At 43.1% G+C, this 18089-nt stretch overlaps 1 protein-coding gene across 1 annotated transcript in view; it reads right to left on the bottom strand.

Annotated features, from left to right (window-relative positions):
* LOC114669142 (probable E3 ubiquitin-protein ligase HECTD4) overlaps positions 1–18089 on the bottom strand; it is a 206396-nt gene that overhangs the window by 164890 nt on the left and 23417 nt on the right. Inside the window, 3 exon segments of the mRNA XM_051921368.1 lie at positions 2310–2437; positions 5906–5995; positions 17150–17667. Of these exon segments, the coding sequence (XP_051777328.1) occupies positions 2310–2437; positions 5906–5995; positions 17150–17667 (736 nt within the window).

The following is an 18089-nucleotide window of genomic DNA, read 5'->3' as shown; positions in this document are numbered from 1 at the left end:
TTGTGCAATCGGCAAAGTGGGGACCGGCGGCAGGGCTTTCTTTGGGTGGCCTTTTCCTTGTTTCACATCTCCATGGGAACGAGCGGCATCGCAAACTCAAAGACAGGACGCCACCAGTGTAGCAATTAGGAAGCTTAAACGCATAATTAAACAAAATGGAAAAGAATATAAAGATGTCACTCAAATCAAATTAAAATCAAAAAACAACAAAGAACTATACAGAAACGGTGTGGAGAGACGGCGAGATACGAGTAAGCTGAAAAATGAGGCAGTAGATCAACATAATATCTGGGTACTGACCCTCACTTGTGTGCACCCCACATTTTTAAACGGGGGGGGGCTACAAATCCTTACACTGGTCTCCCATTTTTTTTAAATTCTAAATTAGATTAATCTTCTTCGTGCCGAAAGACGCATTAGCTGTCAACAATTTGCCTCCACCCGGTCCCACCTTGAGCTACACAAAGTCCTCATAGCCCCTTGAAAGACTTTACTTTATTTGTCATACATCCCAAAATCAAAAACCCAGCTGTAAACAACTTGTACCAGTTTTATTTACACACGACTCAGAAAATGAATTAAAAAATGAAAAATGAGAATGACAGGCCCCCTGACTGAACATTTAGTAGAGCCTCCTTTTGCTGCAATTGCTGCCATCAGTCTTCTCTGGATACGTCTCGACTAACTTTGCACACCTTAGACTGGGGAATGCTTGCCCGTTCTCGCTTGCAGAATTGTTTCCAGTTTGGTCAGATTCCGTGGTGAGCGGCAGCGGACTGCTCTCTTCCAAGTCCATCCACGGATTTTTGTGTTGGACTTCAGTCAGGGCTCTGACATGGCCACTTCAGGGACATTTGCTTTCGTATCCCCTTAGGCCACCATGTTGTTCTTTCAGTGCTATGTTTAACATCGTTGACGTCTTCAGCTGTCTAGCAGGGGGATGCAAGTTTTCCTCAAAAATTTGGGGCCAATTTCCCTTCAGTTCTGACCAGATGACCAGAGTCGGGAGGAGAAGACAAAGCCTGAGGAGGAGTCGAGGGAGAAGGACTGGCAGAAAGAAGGAATTATTATGTAGGTGATTTGTGCACACTTTGTGTTTGATGTAAATAAACCAGGTGTTCTGTGGAACCTGTGCCCAGGTTAGGGTGGCGGTATGCCCCCGGTGGCATCACAACATTCATTAAAAGAGTGTGTGCAATGCATGGAGTACGTGGGGGATTAACACTAAACAGCATGATGTTTAGCATCACACTTCACAGAATCGCAACAATTCGGCTTTAGCGGGTTCGTGTGTCTGTCCATCAAGCATTCTTCGTGAGCTCTCTGCACATGTTAAACCATCAAAAAATGAGGGACGTTCAAAATGTTTCCGCACTTTCATATTTTCGTTGGAAACAGTGAAGGCAGGAGGGAGGAGTAGTAACTGGTCGTGTCTGAGTGTGTCATGTGACTGGGAAACTTGCATTGCAAAGGAAGGCGACTATGTAGACAAGTGCAGAAACTTTCTGAACATACCTCGTACTTTAATTGAGTCCCACTCAATTACAAATTGCACATTAAAACTTGAAACAAGTGTTATGGTGTATAAAATCTACAAATTATTCTCTATATTTTTATTAGATTTTGCTCAATCCCAACAAGATGAATTCAGATGTAGGACAGTTGTATAGGCATTATATAATAAAAAAGGCATATCCTCTTCCCTTACACCTCACTTTTATAACAATTGTTCACACCATAGTGCTAAAATGGTTTTACAGCCTGGGAAAAGAAGACTGAGCCAATACCTCAGGCTATTGATTACTTTATGGATGGACATCTGGGACAACAATTTGGTTTACAGCCTGGGAAAGGAGGACATGGCGATGTTTCAGGCAATATCAAAAAACTTTCTGAACATACCTCGTACTTTACTCCTAACTTTACGTATTTTTACTGGACCACCCCGACAGGGTGATAAGCTCCGCGATTCGGGAGAGCCGCTGCGCTTCTGGCTCCAGAGGAGCTAGTTGAACGTGGTTTGGAAACCTGGCAGCTCTCCAGGAACGTGGAGACCCTGCAGTAGACCCCAGAACACACGGGAAAGATCAAATCTCATGGCTGGCTTGACAAACACCTGAGAATTCCCCAGGAAGAATTGGAATCTGTAGACTGGGCTAGGAGTTGGAAGATGAGATGATAAAAGGGAGTACAGCGAGTACAGAAAATAAAAATCCAATTTCAATTGGCTAGAACTACAAAAAGGCCCTCATTGGTGTGTTCTCCTAAATAAATGGCATCTCTGACGAACCACAAGAGCAGAAAGATACCTTTGCTTTCACTTCCAGAACTGCTGTTGTCGGGTGTAGACAGCATATCCTCAAACCCCCAAGACACCACATGTTTTCCACCAAGCAGGCATGATGGTGAGCCGGGCCCCCCTTCCAACAGCAGCAGCCTGCAAAACAAAAAGGTGACGTTAAGCAAAAACAAGTATCACGGACTGTCTGAGGAGACGGAACAGGCACTTTTTTCCTGGTGCAGGTGTCAGGAAGGAAGGACAGGCATCCCGGCTGGCATAAAGAAAGGATTCTTTCCCAATCATATTATGTGATATCATCTACTGTTAAATTCTGCTCCGTACTTGTAAAATTTTTAATTTTATACTGTATTGAGGATTTGTTCTGTTCTGTGTATTGTATTGACCCCCTTCTTTTTGACACCCACTGCACGCCCAACCTACCTGGAAAGGGGTCTCTCTTTGAACTGCCTTTCTGGAGGTTTCTTCCATTTTTTCCCTACAAGCGTTTTTTTGGGAGTTTTTCCTCGTCTTCTTAGAGAGTCAAGGCTGGGGGGCTGTCAAGAGGCAGGGCCTGTTAAAGCCCATTGCGGCACTTGTTGTGTGATTTTGGGCTAAACTAACATAAAGTGTATTGTATTGTTGCCTGGTCATGAGGCCATAATGAATGGACTTAATGAATGGGTACGCCAGGAACAGTTCATTCCCCCATCAGGACAGGTGACAGTGTTCCTTAGGGCCAAAACCAATTAAGACAACTGGCATGGGAGTTGGGAGTCGAGAAACACAGCCCTGTCGGGGTCCTTGGGTGCCACCAGAGGGTGCTGTTGGGTGTGGGAAATTGCCGAGTCCGGCTTTAAAAGAGGGCCTGTTGCCCCACTGAGCCAAGTCACAGAGTTGGGAGGCAGGGGGCAACCTTCTCTTGGAGTTGGAAGAAGACTTGATTTGATGTGTTTTGTTGATGTTCTTTATTTCAACCTGCAATTGTTTCAGGTATTTCTGTGTCTGTGAATTGGGCTCAGTGATGCCCCCTTGTGGTTTTACTGGCAACTGACACCATGACACTTAGAATTGGTACAGATTCTCTGACATCAGTCCCACTCAATTACAAATTGCACATTAAAACTTGAAACAAGTGTTATGGTGTATAAAATCTACAAATTATTCTCTATATTTTTATTAGATTTTGCTCAATCCCAACAAGATGAATTCAGATGTAGGACAGTTGTATAGGCATTATATAATAAAAAAAGGCATATCCTCTTCCCTTACACCTCACTTTTATAACAATTGTTCACACCATAGTGCTAAAATGGTTTTACAGCCTGGGAAAAGAAGACTGAGCCAATACCTCAGGCTACTGATTACTTTATGGATGGACATCTGGGACAACAATTTGGTTTACAGCCTGGAAAAGGAGGACATGGCAATGTTTTAGGCAACTTTAAAAAACTTTATTATCTGAGCAAAATTCATCCATCATATTGACAGCCAGCCAATCAGGTGCATGCAACAATCATGTGTTGTGAAACCACGGCATGAAACTTTATAATAAATATGCCTCATTTGAAAGCAACGTCAGAAGAAGAGAAACAGCGATGATGGAAGAGCGACGTCAGAGAAGAAAACAGAGACACGTGTGACCAGTTTTCATCCGATTGTCAGTTAACAGCATTTTCATGAACATCGATTGATAAATCAAAACGCCCCCCTGCGACATTCATCCTTGTCATCGCTACTTTTTTTCGAAAGCTGTTTCTAAAGACTACATATATCTATCCAGACTTTTCTATCAGTCTTATTTTCTATTATTCTTTGTTCTAGTGGTATTTTTATTATTCCTGTAATAAATACCACACTGCTTTTAACTTCCTAAGCTTTGTCTTAATGTCTATAGAGTGATTGAAATAATAAGTCAGATTTCTTTGAGCACCTGGAGCAGCCACGGACATTTGCCATTATATCTGTGCTGTGAGGTTTATTAAGGCTGAGGGTGAGAGCTCCACTCAATAGTAGGTAACAGGACGTCAGGTAAGGTATTCTTGGCTGATAATGGCCGATAGTCAAGAGTGCTGAGTCTTTGTATGTTTAAATGTATTCTTGTAGACCAAAAGTAATATTTAGGTCTGTGATATCATTAAAACATTGTATGTTGTTCGTGCCGATAATAAGTCAGTCTCTTGAAGTGCTGAGTGACAGGCTGTGTTATTCCTAAAGCACTTGTGTGGTTTGAAGTGCTAAAGGTTAACCATCTGTGTGTGTGTCATCCATGGTGCACTGTGTGTGTCTGCGTATATCTATGTATGTGTGTGTTCATCTTAAAGCACAACAGTAGACCAACCCGATAACGAACTTGACGAGTACACTTACCATTGAGAAAACAGGTAAAAGGTAAGTAGAGGGAAATACTACGATAATACAAAAAGCAATGGTTCACAGGTTACATCTGATATGACTTAATTCTTAATTATTTGCCAAGGGAGATATATCACATGGTCCTTATTAATGTTTATATTCCTTCCTCTGCAAATGGGGACGCAGCACCAGGAATGATTCATTCTGTTACCAACACTCAAATGATGAATCATTCTGAAACTGCACTTTTATCGCTTGGAGACTTCAAACATGTGACTATGGAAGGAACGATGACAAACCTTCATCAGTATGTGTCATCTTCATCAAACTAAGCAACGTTGGTATGCAAATGGCTCAAAAAAAAAAAAAAAATGCAAATACTGCGGCCATCAGGACTGACGTACCACTAAAGTAAAACAACATGAGGACAGTAAGAATGAAAGCCTTTAACCTCCTTGGTGCTAACCCCAGACGTGACTCAGGCTTGAAATTCCATGTACTTACAGTTAAGCCCGAATCAGACTCAGGGTGATGGTAATGATCTGCTTTAAAGTGTTAAGGCTGAATAACTCTTGGGGCAGAGTTCTGCTGCCATCTGATGGAGAAAACAATATGATGCTGAAAAAAATCGTACATATTTCTAAGCGTTTTGATTGATAGAGCAAAAACTGAGTGGTGTGCAAATGAGAAGCTGTAAAGCCAGTTTTAGAACAAACTAAAACTGAACCATAAGTTGAATCAAGTGACAGCAATGAAGGTTACTGAAGGTTACTGTGCAAGTAGCTGTGTGGAAAAAGGGTGAAGTTATTGAAAGATGCTTGTTCACAATGCAGAGACTGTCATTCGTGTCGAGGGAAACGTAGACGTTCCCGAGTCTTGTGCTGTCGTAGCCCACAATAACACAAACGGGCACATTCTACCCTCTCAAGTGCAAGCAGCAGAAAAAGAAAATCTGCATGATTGATGTGGTGGCGTCTCCTACTGTGTTTATTTTGAGGTTCTGGTATTCACATGTCTCTGTTACACATAAAAACACTGATGAAGAAAATGTAACGTGTTTAGCTCATTTTTCCAGGGGGTAAACGTAAAGCTGAGTAGATTAAATGACAAGACTTTAACAAACAAACACACACACACACCAAAAAAAAAAAAGACAAGCTACACAGGACTCAAGAAAGTGTCATTATAAATTTCTCTTGCACATTTATAAGCTTTAACATTAGTACAGTAAGCAGCAAAACACCTCAAAGAATGCGACTGTGTGACACTTGCCTGTAAAGCACGTCTGCGACAGGTAAATACCCCAGGTCCGTCTGCTTCTGAAGGAGATGAACGGTGTGGATTAATGTCTTCAGCGATCCTCTGAAAACAGACAAACACAGATGATCACACTACATCACTACTACAGGCTCAAAGCCTCTGCACATATTCACAGCCATAATGCGCTAACAGTGACTCTGATTAAAGCACACATCATTTAATACATGGAAACACAGACACAGCAAAAGGGAGAAAGAAAGAATTTCAGCAATGAACAAAACCAAACAACGACCACGCAAATTCAGTTACGTTACACCACGTGACGCATTAGCGTTAACACAGAGAGAGTATGACCCAAGGAATGTTGGGAAAAAAATGCAACCCTATTTTAAAGAGCACACAGGATGGTTGTTTGCAAACAGGTGAAGGTAGAAATCCTTAAATATCAAAATGAGTACAGATAACTTTAAGAGAAAGTGTAGCTGAAAGAAAAGCTGCAAAGAGTTCAATACTGAAGCAGGAGCCTCTCGCTATCGGTATCAAAAACCAAAAAAAGTGCTTCTGTAGCTTTTTTAGTAAGGAATTTTTACTTAATATGTAATAATCTTTTACAACTTTTTATATACATATACACATATGTATATATAATATAGATATACAGATATAAATATAGATAAATGTAAATATATATATACTAGCCAAGCCGCATAATTATGTATTGATGAGTGAACACTTCCTGAAAGACACAGTTGTCCAAATGGGGTGGGTTTGAGGATACGACTGTAGGTGAATGAAAAGATGGAACTCTGGAGAGAGCAACATACAATTGTCCGTGACTGACAATTGGAGGACCGGCGTTGCACGCTCATTCAGCGAATCACATCTGTGACACACAAACTGTTCTACACACTGCATACAGCGATTCATATCCGCGACAAACACGATTTTTCTTAGATGGTCCTGTTACGTCCACCCTCACACTTGAAGCATACACACTGCCTGGTCATGTGCCCGGTCGCAAGAGCAACTCACAGAGACCAACCCACCAACTGTAAGACCATGGGATACCTCTCGCAAACTGTTTAACACGCTGCATTCAGCGATTCACATCCGCGACAAACATGCCTCTTCTTAGATGGTCCTGCCGCATCCACCTTCGTTCTCGAAGCATACACACCGCCTGGTCATGTGCCCACTCACAACAGCAACTCACGGAGACCTGCCCACCAATTCTAAGACCATGGCATGTAAAACAGTTTGCAATGGTGGATGCGGTCGTGCGTCATAACCGAAAAGAATAATGAAGTCAACGTGGCTCAGAGGTGCACGTGGAGTGTAGCAGAAACAAACGCGAATGACGCCGTGTTTTGCGAGTTGCTGCGTCCGAGTTGGTGGGCGTGGCTCTGCAAGTTGTCGTTATATCCAATGGTCTTAGATTTGGTGGGCGTGGCTCCGTCCTGTGTGCTTCATGGGTGTGTTGCTTGTGCTGGCGGCTGCTTAGTGAATTTTATATATTATATATACATACATACACACACCAATATATACACAGATACATACATATGTGTATATAATATAGATATACAGATAGAGATATAAATAAATAAATTACATATATATATATATATATATATATATATATATATATATTACACACACACACACACACACCACTCATTCCTGGTCTGCCCTCATTTTGTTATCGCCAGGTCTACTCTCTTCAGGATGGAAAATGGCAGAGACAGCACACCTCCTAATCAAGCCATACCACTTTATTGTTGCTCTGCAGCTCCTGACACACACAAAAACACACACACACACACCCACCCACCCACCCCTACTGGACCAATGAAACGGCTCGGGCTCAGCCCACCCAACCAACACCAGGGCTCAAGTCCAGCTTTATTCATGTTTCAAGTAAACAAGAAAAAAAGGATGCGATTAGGTCCTAAGGCTGACCCTCTTTGGTCAGTTCTCGTCAGTGAAACCTTGGGGGTAGAAAACTGGCAAAGCTAATTTCACAATTTATGATATACCAAATATTTATCAACCTATATTCTACATATAACTCCATCGTGTCCATCCTTGAATTTAAAACTAGATATTTTATATATATATATATATATATATATATATATATATATACACACTGTATACTGTATAGATAGATAGATGTGAAAGGCACTATATGATAGTTAGATAGATATCATAGATAGTCACGCATGTGTGCCTAACAGACAGCTAAAGGGCTCTTCTGACTGTAATCCCACCACCACACCAGGGGCTGCTGCTGTGTCTCAACATCTTTCTCTTTCTCCCTCTGCAGGCTGAATGATTGACGGCTAGAACAATACTGACATCACTTCCAGTGTCCGTCCACCTGGACCCGCCTCTTCCTGGTCGGAGGACTCCACTGGAAGCTCCACCATGTTTGACAGTTCTGTTTGAACTGAGGTCTGCAGAGACAACCCTGCAATTTATTTATTTATTTATTTTTTTTACTTTTTACTGGTTGGTAGTCTTGGCACCCCAACTCTTTAATGTTGTCCTTGCTCTCTTTTACAACAAATATCCACTCCCTGGCCACTTTATTAGGTACACTTGTGTTTGCTAACACAGATATCTAATCAGCCAGTCACATGTCAGTAACTCAGTGCATTTAGGCTTGTAGACATTGTCAAGAGGACCTGCTGTAGTTCAAACCGAGCATCAGAATGGAAAAGAAAGGCGATTTAAGTGACTTTGAACATAGAATAATTGTTGGTGACAGCTAGACTGGTCTGAGTATTTCAGAAACTGCTGATCTATTGGGAATTTCACGCACAACCATTTCTTGGGTTTACAGAGAATAGTCAGAAAAATTGAAAATATCCAGTGAGTGGTAGTTGGGTGAAAATGCCTTGTTGAGGTCAGAGGAGAATGGCCAGACTGGTTCAAGCTGATAGAAAGGCAACAGTTAACTCAAATAAGCACTCGTTACAACCAAGATACACAGAAGAGACATCTTTGAATGCACAACACGTTGAACCTTGAAGCAGATGGGGGGGCTACAACAGCAGGGGACCACACCGGGAGGCTACAGTTTGCAAGGACTCACCAAAATTGGAAAACAGAAGATTGGAAAAACATCACCTGGTCTGATGAGTCTTGATTTCTGGTGTGACATTCAAATGGTAGAGTCAGAATTTGGCATCAACAACATGAAAGCCTGGATCCATCCTGCCTTGTGTTAATGGTTCAGGCTGGTGCTGTTGGTGTAATGGTGTGGAGGATATTTTTGTGGCACACTTTGGGCCCCTTAGTACCAACTGAGCATCATTTAAATGTCACAGCACACCCGAGTATTGTTGCTGACCATGTCCATCCCTTTATGATGATCTTCTGATGGCTCCTTCCAGCAGGATAACGTGCCATGTCACAAAGCTCAGATCATCTCAAACTGTTTTCTTGAACATGTCATTAAGTTCTCTGGAGTCAAATGGCCTCCACACTTACCATATCTCAGTCCAGTAGAGCACCTTTGGGATGCGGTGGAACAGGAGATTTGCTTCATGGATAAGCGGCAATCTGCAGCAACTACGTGATGCTATCATGTCAATATGGAGCAAAACCCCTGAGGAATGTTTCCAGCACCTTGTTGAATTGATGCCACAGCAGTTCTGAAGACATAAGGGGGTCCCAACCGGCTACTAGCAAGGTGTACCTAACAAAGTGGGCAGTAAGTATATTAATCTATAAGAATCTAACAAATCCCCAAATTTAATTTGTGAACTGAAGCAAAGGAAACCAAAACGTCAGGTACGGTTAGGTTTTGAAAAAAGTTGGGTGGAATGAAAACCTGCAGCCCCCCCAAGACCACTGCTCTGCCTAAACGGAGAGGAAACTGGGGGTACATCAGGTGAGTTTGTGTGTGTGTGTGCTTTCTGCTAAATAAATTAAAACACGGTACTGAAGAATGGTGACAGGATGCACGTTGGCCACTTAAGCACATAAACGTCACAACACTCCGATGTTTGCTGCCCCCCAAACTACAGTACGCCAGTAGGACACACAACCACACACCAGGCATAACTGCCCAGAAACGCTTGATGCAATCGGTCGGAGGGTCACGACGAGTTAATAATTGAGTAAGATTCCGACTACGTGACACAATCCTCAGAGGGCACTCCAAAGGCAGCACTTCCCAGACAAAGCAGATGGGGTCCGGTAACCAGCGACCAGCTGTGATCAATTGACTCAAAGGACGGCCGCCACGCCATCTTCATGTGAACTCCCTCATGGGGAGAAATTATGGAGGTTAGCAAGGCTCCTCTGCCAGGCAACTGAGGGGACGGCTAAAGAAATATTAGCTGCGCATTTTCTAATTTTCCTTTCAATTAATGAGAGGGGAGACCTGAGTGGTAGTAACGTACTAAGAAGAAAATCCATTGAAAGGAAACGAGGAATTCAATTCAATTTGTCAAGTATTTTAAGATACTGTAATGCAATTTAGCAGACAATTTTATTCAAATCAACTTCTAGCTGTTAAAAGACATGAGGATCCCTACAAGTCTAATCCCAAAAATGTCGCCCAAGGTACAAAATGCAAGATGGCGGTCTTTATGTGATTCACAGAAACCTGGATTCTAAAAGGCCAAAGAAATCCGTATTCTGGTTACTGGTCTCCAAGAAACCGGGTTTGAGACATAGACAAGTAACCCAGTAATGTGGCCATGGCGGACCTTCACCGGGTTACACTTAAGGAGACTTTGCAGTCTGTGTGTCCACTGCACTCCGCTAGCCTGCCACTGTACTGTAAGGAGTTGCACATTCCAGTGATAATTGGCAAGGAATGGATTGAGGAGGACACCAGTGGACTTACTGACACTAGGATTGTTTTTGCAATTTCTCTAAATGAAAGGCCTACTCTTGTAACGGTAACAATGTTCAGTCTCATTTCATTTCTTAATTGCCAGTAGCACTTCAGATGGTGTAGGAACACAGTCTGTTCAGCTCGGCTTTAACACACACACAGCGTTGTCAAGTCATCAACACAAGTTGGGACACCTGTGCAAATTGTACGCTTCAACTTGAAAGGCTTCATTTACTTGAATTGCGGCAGAACACATGTGGGTCGTAACTGATTAGTTGTTCCCTGAAGAAGGCCCATTTGTCATACTCTGAAATTTCCTTTTAATTTTAGTTTTTGCTAACCTAAACTTTAAATTTAAACCTCTGGCAGTTTACTGCTTACCTGCTCGCCATTTTAGGTCATTCACTGCATTGATTACATTTCAAGAAAAACTGGAGAAACTGAGGTGCTCTAAAACGTGACCACTAGTGAGTGTGGGTGGAGGGAGGGGGGTTGATAGACAGAAATGAAAGGCACTATATAATAGATAGATAGATATGAAAGGCACTATATAACAGAGACAGATAGAAGTGAAAGGCACTATATAACAGATAGACAGATGGAAGTGAAAGGCGCTATATAATAGACAGATGGAAGTGAAAGGCGCTATATAATAGATGGAAGTGGAAGGCAATATATAACAGATAGACAGAAGTGAAAGGCACTATATAATAGATAGAAGTGAAAGGCACTATATAATAGATAGACAGAAGTGAAAGGCACTATATAATAGAAGTGAAAGGCACTATATAACAGACAAATAGAAGTGAAAGGCACTATATAATAGATAGACAGATATGAAAGGCACTATATAACAGAGACAGATAGAAGTGAAAGGCACTATATAATAGATAGATAGAAGTGAAAGGCACTATATAATAGAAGTGAAAGGCACTATATAATAGATAGACAGATGGAAGTGAAAGGCACTACATAATAGATAGACAGATAGAAGTGAAAGGCACTACATAATAGATAGACAGATAGAAGTGAAAGGCACTACATAATAGGAGTGAAAGGCACTATATAATAGACATATAGAAGTGAAAGGCACTATATAATAGATAGATAGATAGAAGTGAAAGGCACTATATAATAGATGGAAGTGAAAGGCACTATATAATAGATAGATAGAAGTGAAAGGCACTATATAATAGAAGTGAAAGGCACTATATAATAGATAGATAGATAGAAGTGAAAGGCACTATATAATAGATAGACAGATGGAAGTGAAAGGCACTATATGATAGATAGATAGATAGATGTGAAAGGCACTATATACTAGATAGATAGGCAGATAGTAGTGAAAGGCACTATATAATGATAGATTTGTTTTCACCATAGTGGCACCTGAAGTCACACTGTATCTCAAAATGGCGCCCATTAAAAGTAGATTCCTGCCAGCCCACACTACTTGTGCCATTTTGTTTCTTGATCCTCCTCATGTTTGCGCCCTTTTCCCCCTTTTCTTGTTTGCCAGATTTGCCCCGTTGGCTTACATTTTTCCCTCTGTAATTTTTTTTTTTTTTTAAACACGTGTGTGTATACGGTGGTCCGGTTAGAGCACTGCCGTATCGTGAACGTCTGCGGGCGATATACCAACATCACTCCCGCCCTCGTTTAAGGCAGCTTAAGTCTTACCAGGATGCCCTCGTGTTTGAACTTGAGCCTGAGCAGCAGGGCTACGCAGCGACTTCCACAAAAACTAAATTGACAATCTGTTTTAATGATAAATGAGCCAGATAATTGCTCCAGTGCTTTAATATTGATAAGCACAAAAGGCAGCTGAAGGCGAGCTCGATGGAAGCTCCATGTGACGGCAGGGATCACTTACTTAGGGCCTTGTTTTATTTTCTTCCCAATGTCCTTGATCTAAAATAACCAATCAATGGCTGAAAGGTTAATGGCTGGGCTGCTAATCCAGTTATTAATTCTGGAAGGGCACATTTCACATCAGTGTCCCTCTTCGGAAGTCTCCAATACATTAACCAATGCAGCAAGCTGGCAAAGCAGGGGGAACAAAACAAAATCAAAAGCGATTTCGTGATTCGATCCTTAAGTGTTTCAAAATGTTTTGCCTTGTAAACATCACGGGATACACAATCAAAAAGCACGTGCTGTGCGGGGTGTAGAGGGGGAAAAAACAAAACAAAAAAAATCCCACCTACCAAGCTGCCAAGAGCTGACCAGTACATTTATTAACATGGACACCACCTTAGCTCAGTGACTCTCGTGTTTTGACCCCCATTTTGTTATATTTTACGATCGTTCCAGCGGTTTTCGTAGCCTTCATTTCCATAATCTGAGGGAGTTGGACACATTTGGGGTCACGCTTAATGTGACTCCCCCAGCGACTCACTCCGACTTCCCACATCCCCCGTGTTTAGTCGTTGAGGTGGGCCCTGTGACAGCTGACAGCCAATGAATGCCCACCTGAAGTACAAGGCTTAGAATGTAGTGAGGAGGAATAAGGAACACAATTGTTCTGGGCCTCGTAAACGGAAGAGAAGCTCGCATGTGTGACGTCTCGTGTTTTACTTACTAAAACAAAATAAAAGGTTCGAGACTGTGGCTGGATCACAGTACTGGTTAAACCCTTCGTAAAGAAGTGGGTGAGTATGGCTGAAAGTTAGCAATCAGTAAAGTAGACGAGGGCAGAGGGTTTCACTTGTTTAAACTGTTGAGACCAGCAACTGCGGTGGGCAAATCTGAAATACCCCACGACTAGAAGTCGTGCAAAGTGCCATCAACGCAATTCTTTTGTCTTCAAGTTCGCTTACTTGCTCTCCCCCCCCACCCCCAACACCACCTTTAATTGTACAATTCATATAATGAAGTCGATGAAGAATGAGGGGCACAAGTGTTTTGGGCCTCACCTTGAGAAGAGAAGCTCGTCTGTCTGATGTCTCAGGTTTAACATACGACAGAATGGAAAAAAGGTCATAAAAAACAAAAAACGGCCAAGGTTGGGGCTGAGCTTGTGGCACCTGTTACACCCGCCCCCCGGCCCCCCCATACCCCACGTCATTGGCTGTCAGAGAAAAGGGGTGGATACAAGTGTGCTGATAGGTTAACAGTCAGTCAGGTGATCTGAAGAGCCCAGCGAGGTTGGCATAATCAGGCACACCCAACAACTGGAGAGGCGACTGTCATTGGTCCACTCTCAAACACGGTCTGTCTGTGTGCCGAAGTGACACGACAGAAATGGCGGCAGCTTTAACAAATCGATAATGATGTTGACGAAATTTTAATTTCGCTCGAAAAACAAACCATGATGATCTATAAAGGAACGAATTAACAAAACAATTTACAGGAGTTTGTTGGCAACTTAACTAATTCATGTCGGTCATTAAGTCCTGAACAGGGTCAAGGTGGGCACTGAAGCCGATGCCAGCATAGGCAAGGCAGGAACAAACTTTGGGCAATGCGCCAGTCCGTCACAGGGCGAACGAACAAACACACACACACACACACACGGGCGAGTCCACCTAACGTGCATGTCTTTGGACTGTGGGGGGAAACCCACTCCAGACATGGGGAGAACATGCCAACTTCACACAAGGAGGACCCGAGATGCAGACCCTGGTCTCCTTCCTGCCAGGCAGCAGCGTTACCACGGTGCCACCCTAACTAATTAAAGCCCAGAAGCAATTTACATTGACAGCATCCTCTCTTGCGGACTAATAATGTTACGATCTAAAGCCATCTGCCCATTCTCTCTCTATTGTACCCGTAATTTAGAACTTTAATTTTGTTATCCACAGAATTGTTGGTGCTTTTAGTTAAAACGGTCAGACGAGGTTTACACCTTAAAACAGAAATAGTAAGAGATTATACAGAAATGCCCAGGATCAAAGGTTTTGGGCAGAGCCATTCATCACCGGGACAGTCGTATGCGCCTTGTGTCACCTGCTCCAGAGAGCCCCCATCTGATTTTAACATAAAAACAGCGCCCCCAAGAGGACAAAAACAGCAACATCCGAGAACAAGGCACGTCAGAAAGGAGGAAAGACAATTTCATCAGGACGTCGAAGGACACAAGTTGCTGAGAAACAAAAGCCACCCAGAACAACGTCGACGCAATGTCAGGAGGCTCTTCTAGCACTACTGTATATAATCATCGAGACTTTATCGATTTTATTGATATACTTTGTTACTCCCCACCCCCTGAGGGGAAATTGTCAATTCGCATGACCTTTTGGTCAGCCATTACACAGCACCACTCGAGCAGTTTCCAGGCCTTGCCCAAGGGCCCAGTGCAGTATCTTCTATTATACTTTCCTCTATTGTTCTCCGTGTTCTTTAACAAAGACCGCGTTACTTTTACATTTCTAGATTTTCTCTTTAGATCTCAAGTGAATCAATAAAGTCAAATATTAGCACACCTGGTAATGGATGGTCATTTGCTCATCCTTGAAGAGTTTGTCAAGTCTGAGAGGTCAATAAGAACGACAAGTGTGGCTGAAGGAGGTACGTGACACACAACCAAAAGGTGGATGAGCCGTCATGTGATTTGGGGATGTGCTGGTGATGTGGAGTAGCAGGCCTCACTCATAACAAACCCATGTTGAACAGACAGGACCCTACGTGGTGTACTACATAGGGACTGGCAGGTGGGCATCACCCAGACGTAATTGTGTGTTTCCGTGTGTTTTAATCTTAACTTGCGAGAGATCTTGTAACGAACGTGGCGAATCACCCTTGATAATAATAATTTATCAAGGCTTAGTAGTCACACTTCAATAAGAAGAACAAGTGCGGCTGAAGGAAGACCCCGTTAGTTGGCAAGTGGCATGTAAGCAAAAAATGTATGAGCCGTCATGTGTCTCGGTGTCTTGACTTGGAAGGAAAACAGATAACTAATTTCTTGAGAAAAACGCAAACTAAAGGAAGATAAAAATAAACCAAAGTGACTAAAAACCCAGACGAGAGGCAAAATTCAAAGTCAAGCAACATGCGATACGTTGGGAACGAGGCAAGATATGAAAAGTAATTGCACGCGAAGTCCAAATGAAAATAAGGATTTTATCCAAGCAGATCGAATAAGGCTCAGAGCAAATGGCAGACCTTTCATGTTGGATGCTGATTAAGTAAAGGTCACGACCCCGGAGACCACACCCCTAGAAACACAAGACGTGATCCTGACAACGGTACACAATTTCTCTTAAAAGAAAAAGCTACACTGAGCCTGAACTGTGACACTCGGGGACACCCGTACATTTGCCAGTTCATATGTGGAGTATCAGGCCTCACTCATAAGGAACGGACGTCGTGACTGGCAGGTGGGCATCGCTCAGACATAAATCATGTGTGTCTGCTAATCTTAGAGAGTAAGAGCAGACCAATCTTGTAACGAACGTGGCGAGTCACCCTTGATAATGGATTTATCGAGGCTGGCAGGTGACACGTCAATAGGAAGAACAAGTGTGGCTGTTGGTTGGCAAGTGGCATATAACCAATAGATGTACGAGCCGTTATGTGGCTCGGGGACACCCGTACGTTTATTAGAATGGCAATGGTGAGTCCACATGTGGAGCACCAAGCCTCACACATAACAAACTGACATCGATGGGACCCTATGTGGTGTACTACAGAGTGACTGGCATGTGGGCATCACTCAGAAATAATCGTGTGTGTCGGTTACTCTTAGAGTGTAAGAGTAGACCAATCTTGTAACGAATGTGGCGAGTCACCCTTGATAATGGATCTGTCGAGGCTGGCAGGTGATGCCTCAATAGGTAAAGCAACTATAGGAAGACCCCATTGGCTGTTAAGTGGCATTTAACCGATAGATGTATGAGCCATAGTGTGTTTTGGAGACACCCATATGTGGAGTACCAGGCACCACTCATAATGAACCAACGTCAATGGAATATTATTGAGTGACTGGCAGGAGGGCATCACTCGGGCATAATTGTGTTAATCTTAAAGTGGACCAATCTTGTAACGAACGTGGCGAGTCTCACTCAACCCTGGATAACACAAAAGGACATATCGTGGAGAAAGACCAACCATATTTCGATTCGTTAGGACGAATGCTTTGTCATAATAAGGTCAAGAATTCCTAACCCACTTCATTACGCGCTTCCATTATAATAATAACGTCAATACCATAAGGCCACCTTCAACAAAATCGGTTATTAATTACCGATGTCATATATAGTTTGGCACCAATCATGTGACAGCAAAGAGAATGACGACCAAATAACCAAAAAGCAACATGGCTGCACATAAGAAAAAATTCCGTAAAACAGAAAACACACAAAGCCACCGTCCCGAAGAAGTACCCTGTGTCACATTCTAATGCCCCCACTCTAGAAGTGCACATTTCTCTTTTAATTAACTTGGCTTGCATGTTCCTTTACCTTGCACAGGCCAGTGCCACCAGGGCTGCCGCCGAATTTTCTTTATGCTTCAGAGGAATCTGCAGTCCAGACCTATTGGGGTCCTCCAGCCACGAGCAAAGCAAGCTCTCGAGGCCATTGAGGCAGTCTGTTGGCTCTTTAGTAAGGCTTAGCGGCTGACAGTCGCGGAGGCAGCTCAGCAACACCTCTGCGGTGATGTTACACAGAGAGGGGTCCGTCCTGGATTGCGACTGAATGAGGGGGAAGATGAGCAGAAGCCCCATGCGCGAGGTAAAGGGCGCCTGCTCAGGCTGCTGCAAGAGGCCCTGTCGCTTCAGCAAGGCCAGAGTCTCCTCGTCGCCCGAGCTCTCCCGTTCCTGCTGCTCCTCCAAGGCGAGCTGGCGCTGAGCGTTCCACAGGCCGCGCAAGGCATTGAGGCGATACTCCAGCAGACGGGCGTAGGCGTTGCTCTGGTTGCCGCAGACCGCCCGAAGCCGCTCCGCAAGTTCAGTCGGGTTCTTTGTCTCGAAGGTCAGTATCTGCAAGAAAGAAGATGAAGGGTGTTTAGGGATCTGAAAGAGGGCTGTCAAATTTGACAAAAATGAAGGTCTGAATACAAATCCTAATAATAAAAAGCCAACATTCACTCATGCGCCAAGAGAAAAGTTCTAAGTTTGCATTTTAACGTGTCTTTGTACGCAGGGTCATGCTGGCGTTCAGGTCTGTTTCCTTCATTTTGGGAGTCTTTTACTTATGATAATGTCGAGTATTTCTATTACTCTTTGTTTTTGATCGTGTTATGCTCTGTGTGTGGGTCTCCCACAGTTCCTGGCGGTTCATTTTGAATGCACTGCAAACTCTTGAGGAGTTTCGTGCGTCATGATCAGGCCTGAATTTTGGGTCTTCTAGCCGTTTTCTTTGCTGGAAGCCACTTCTGCAAACCGCTTTTAGGGGCGTATCT

The sequence above is a fragment of the Erpetoichthys calabaricus genome, chromosome 18, assembly GCF_900747795.2.
Source record: "Erpetoichthys calabaricus chromosome 18, fErpCal1.3, whole genome shotgun sequence".
Classification (NCBI taxonomy): Eukaryota; Metazoa; Chordata; class Cladistia; order Polypteriformes; family Polypteridae; genus Erpetoichthys; species Erpetoichthys calabaricus.
The sequence above is the reverse complement of the archived record's forward strand: the minus strand, read 5'-3'. Positions and strand labels throughout refer to the sequence as shown.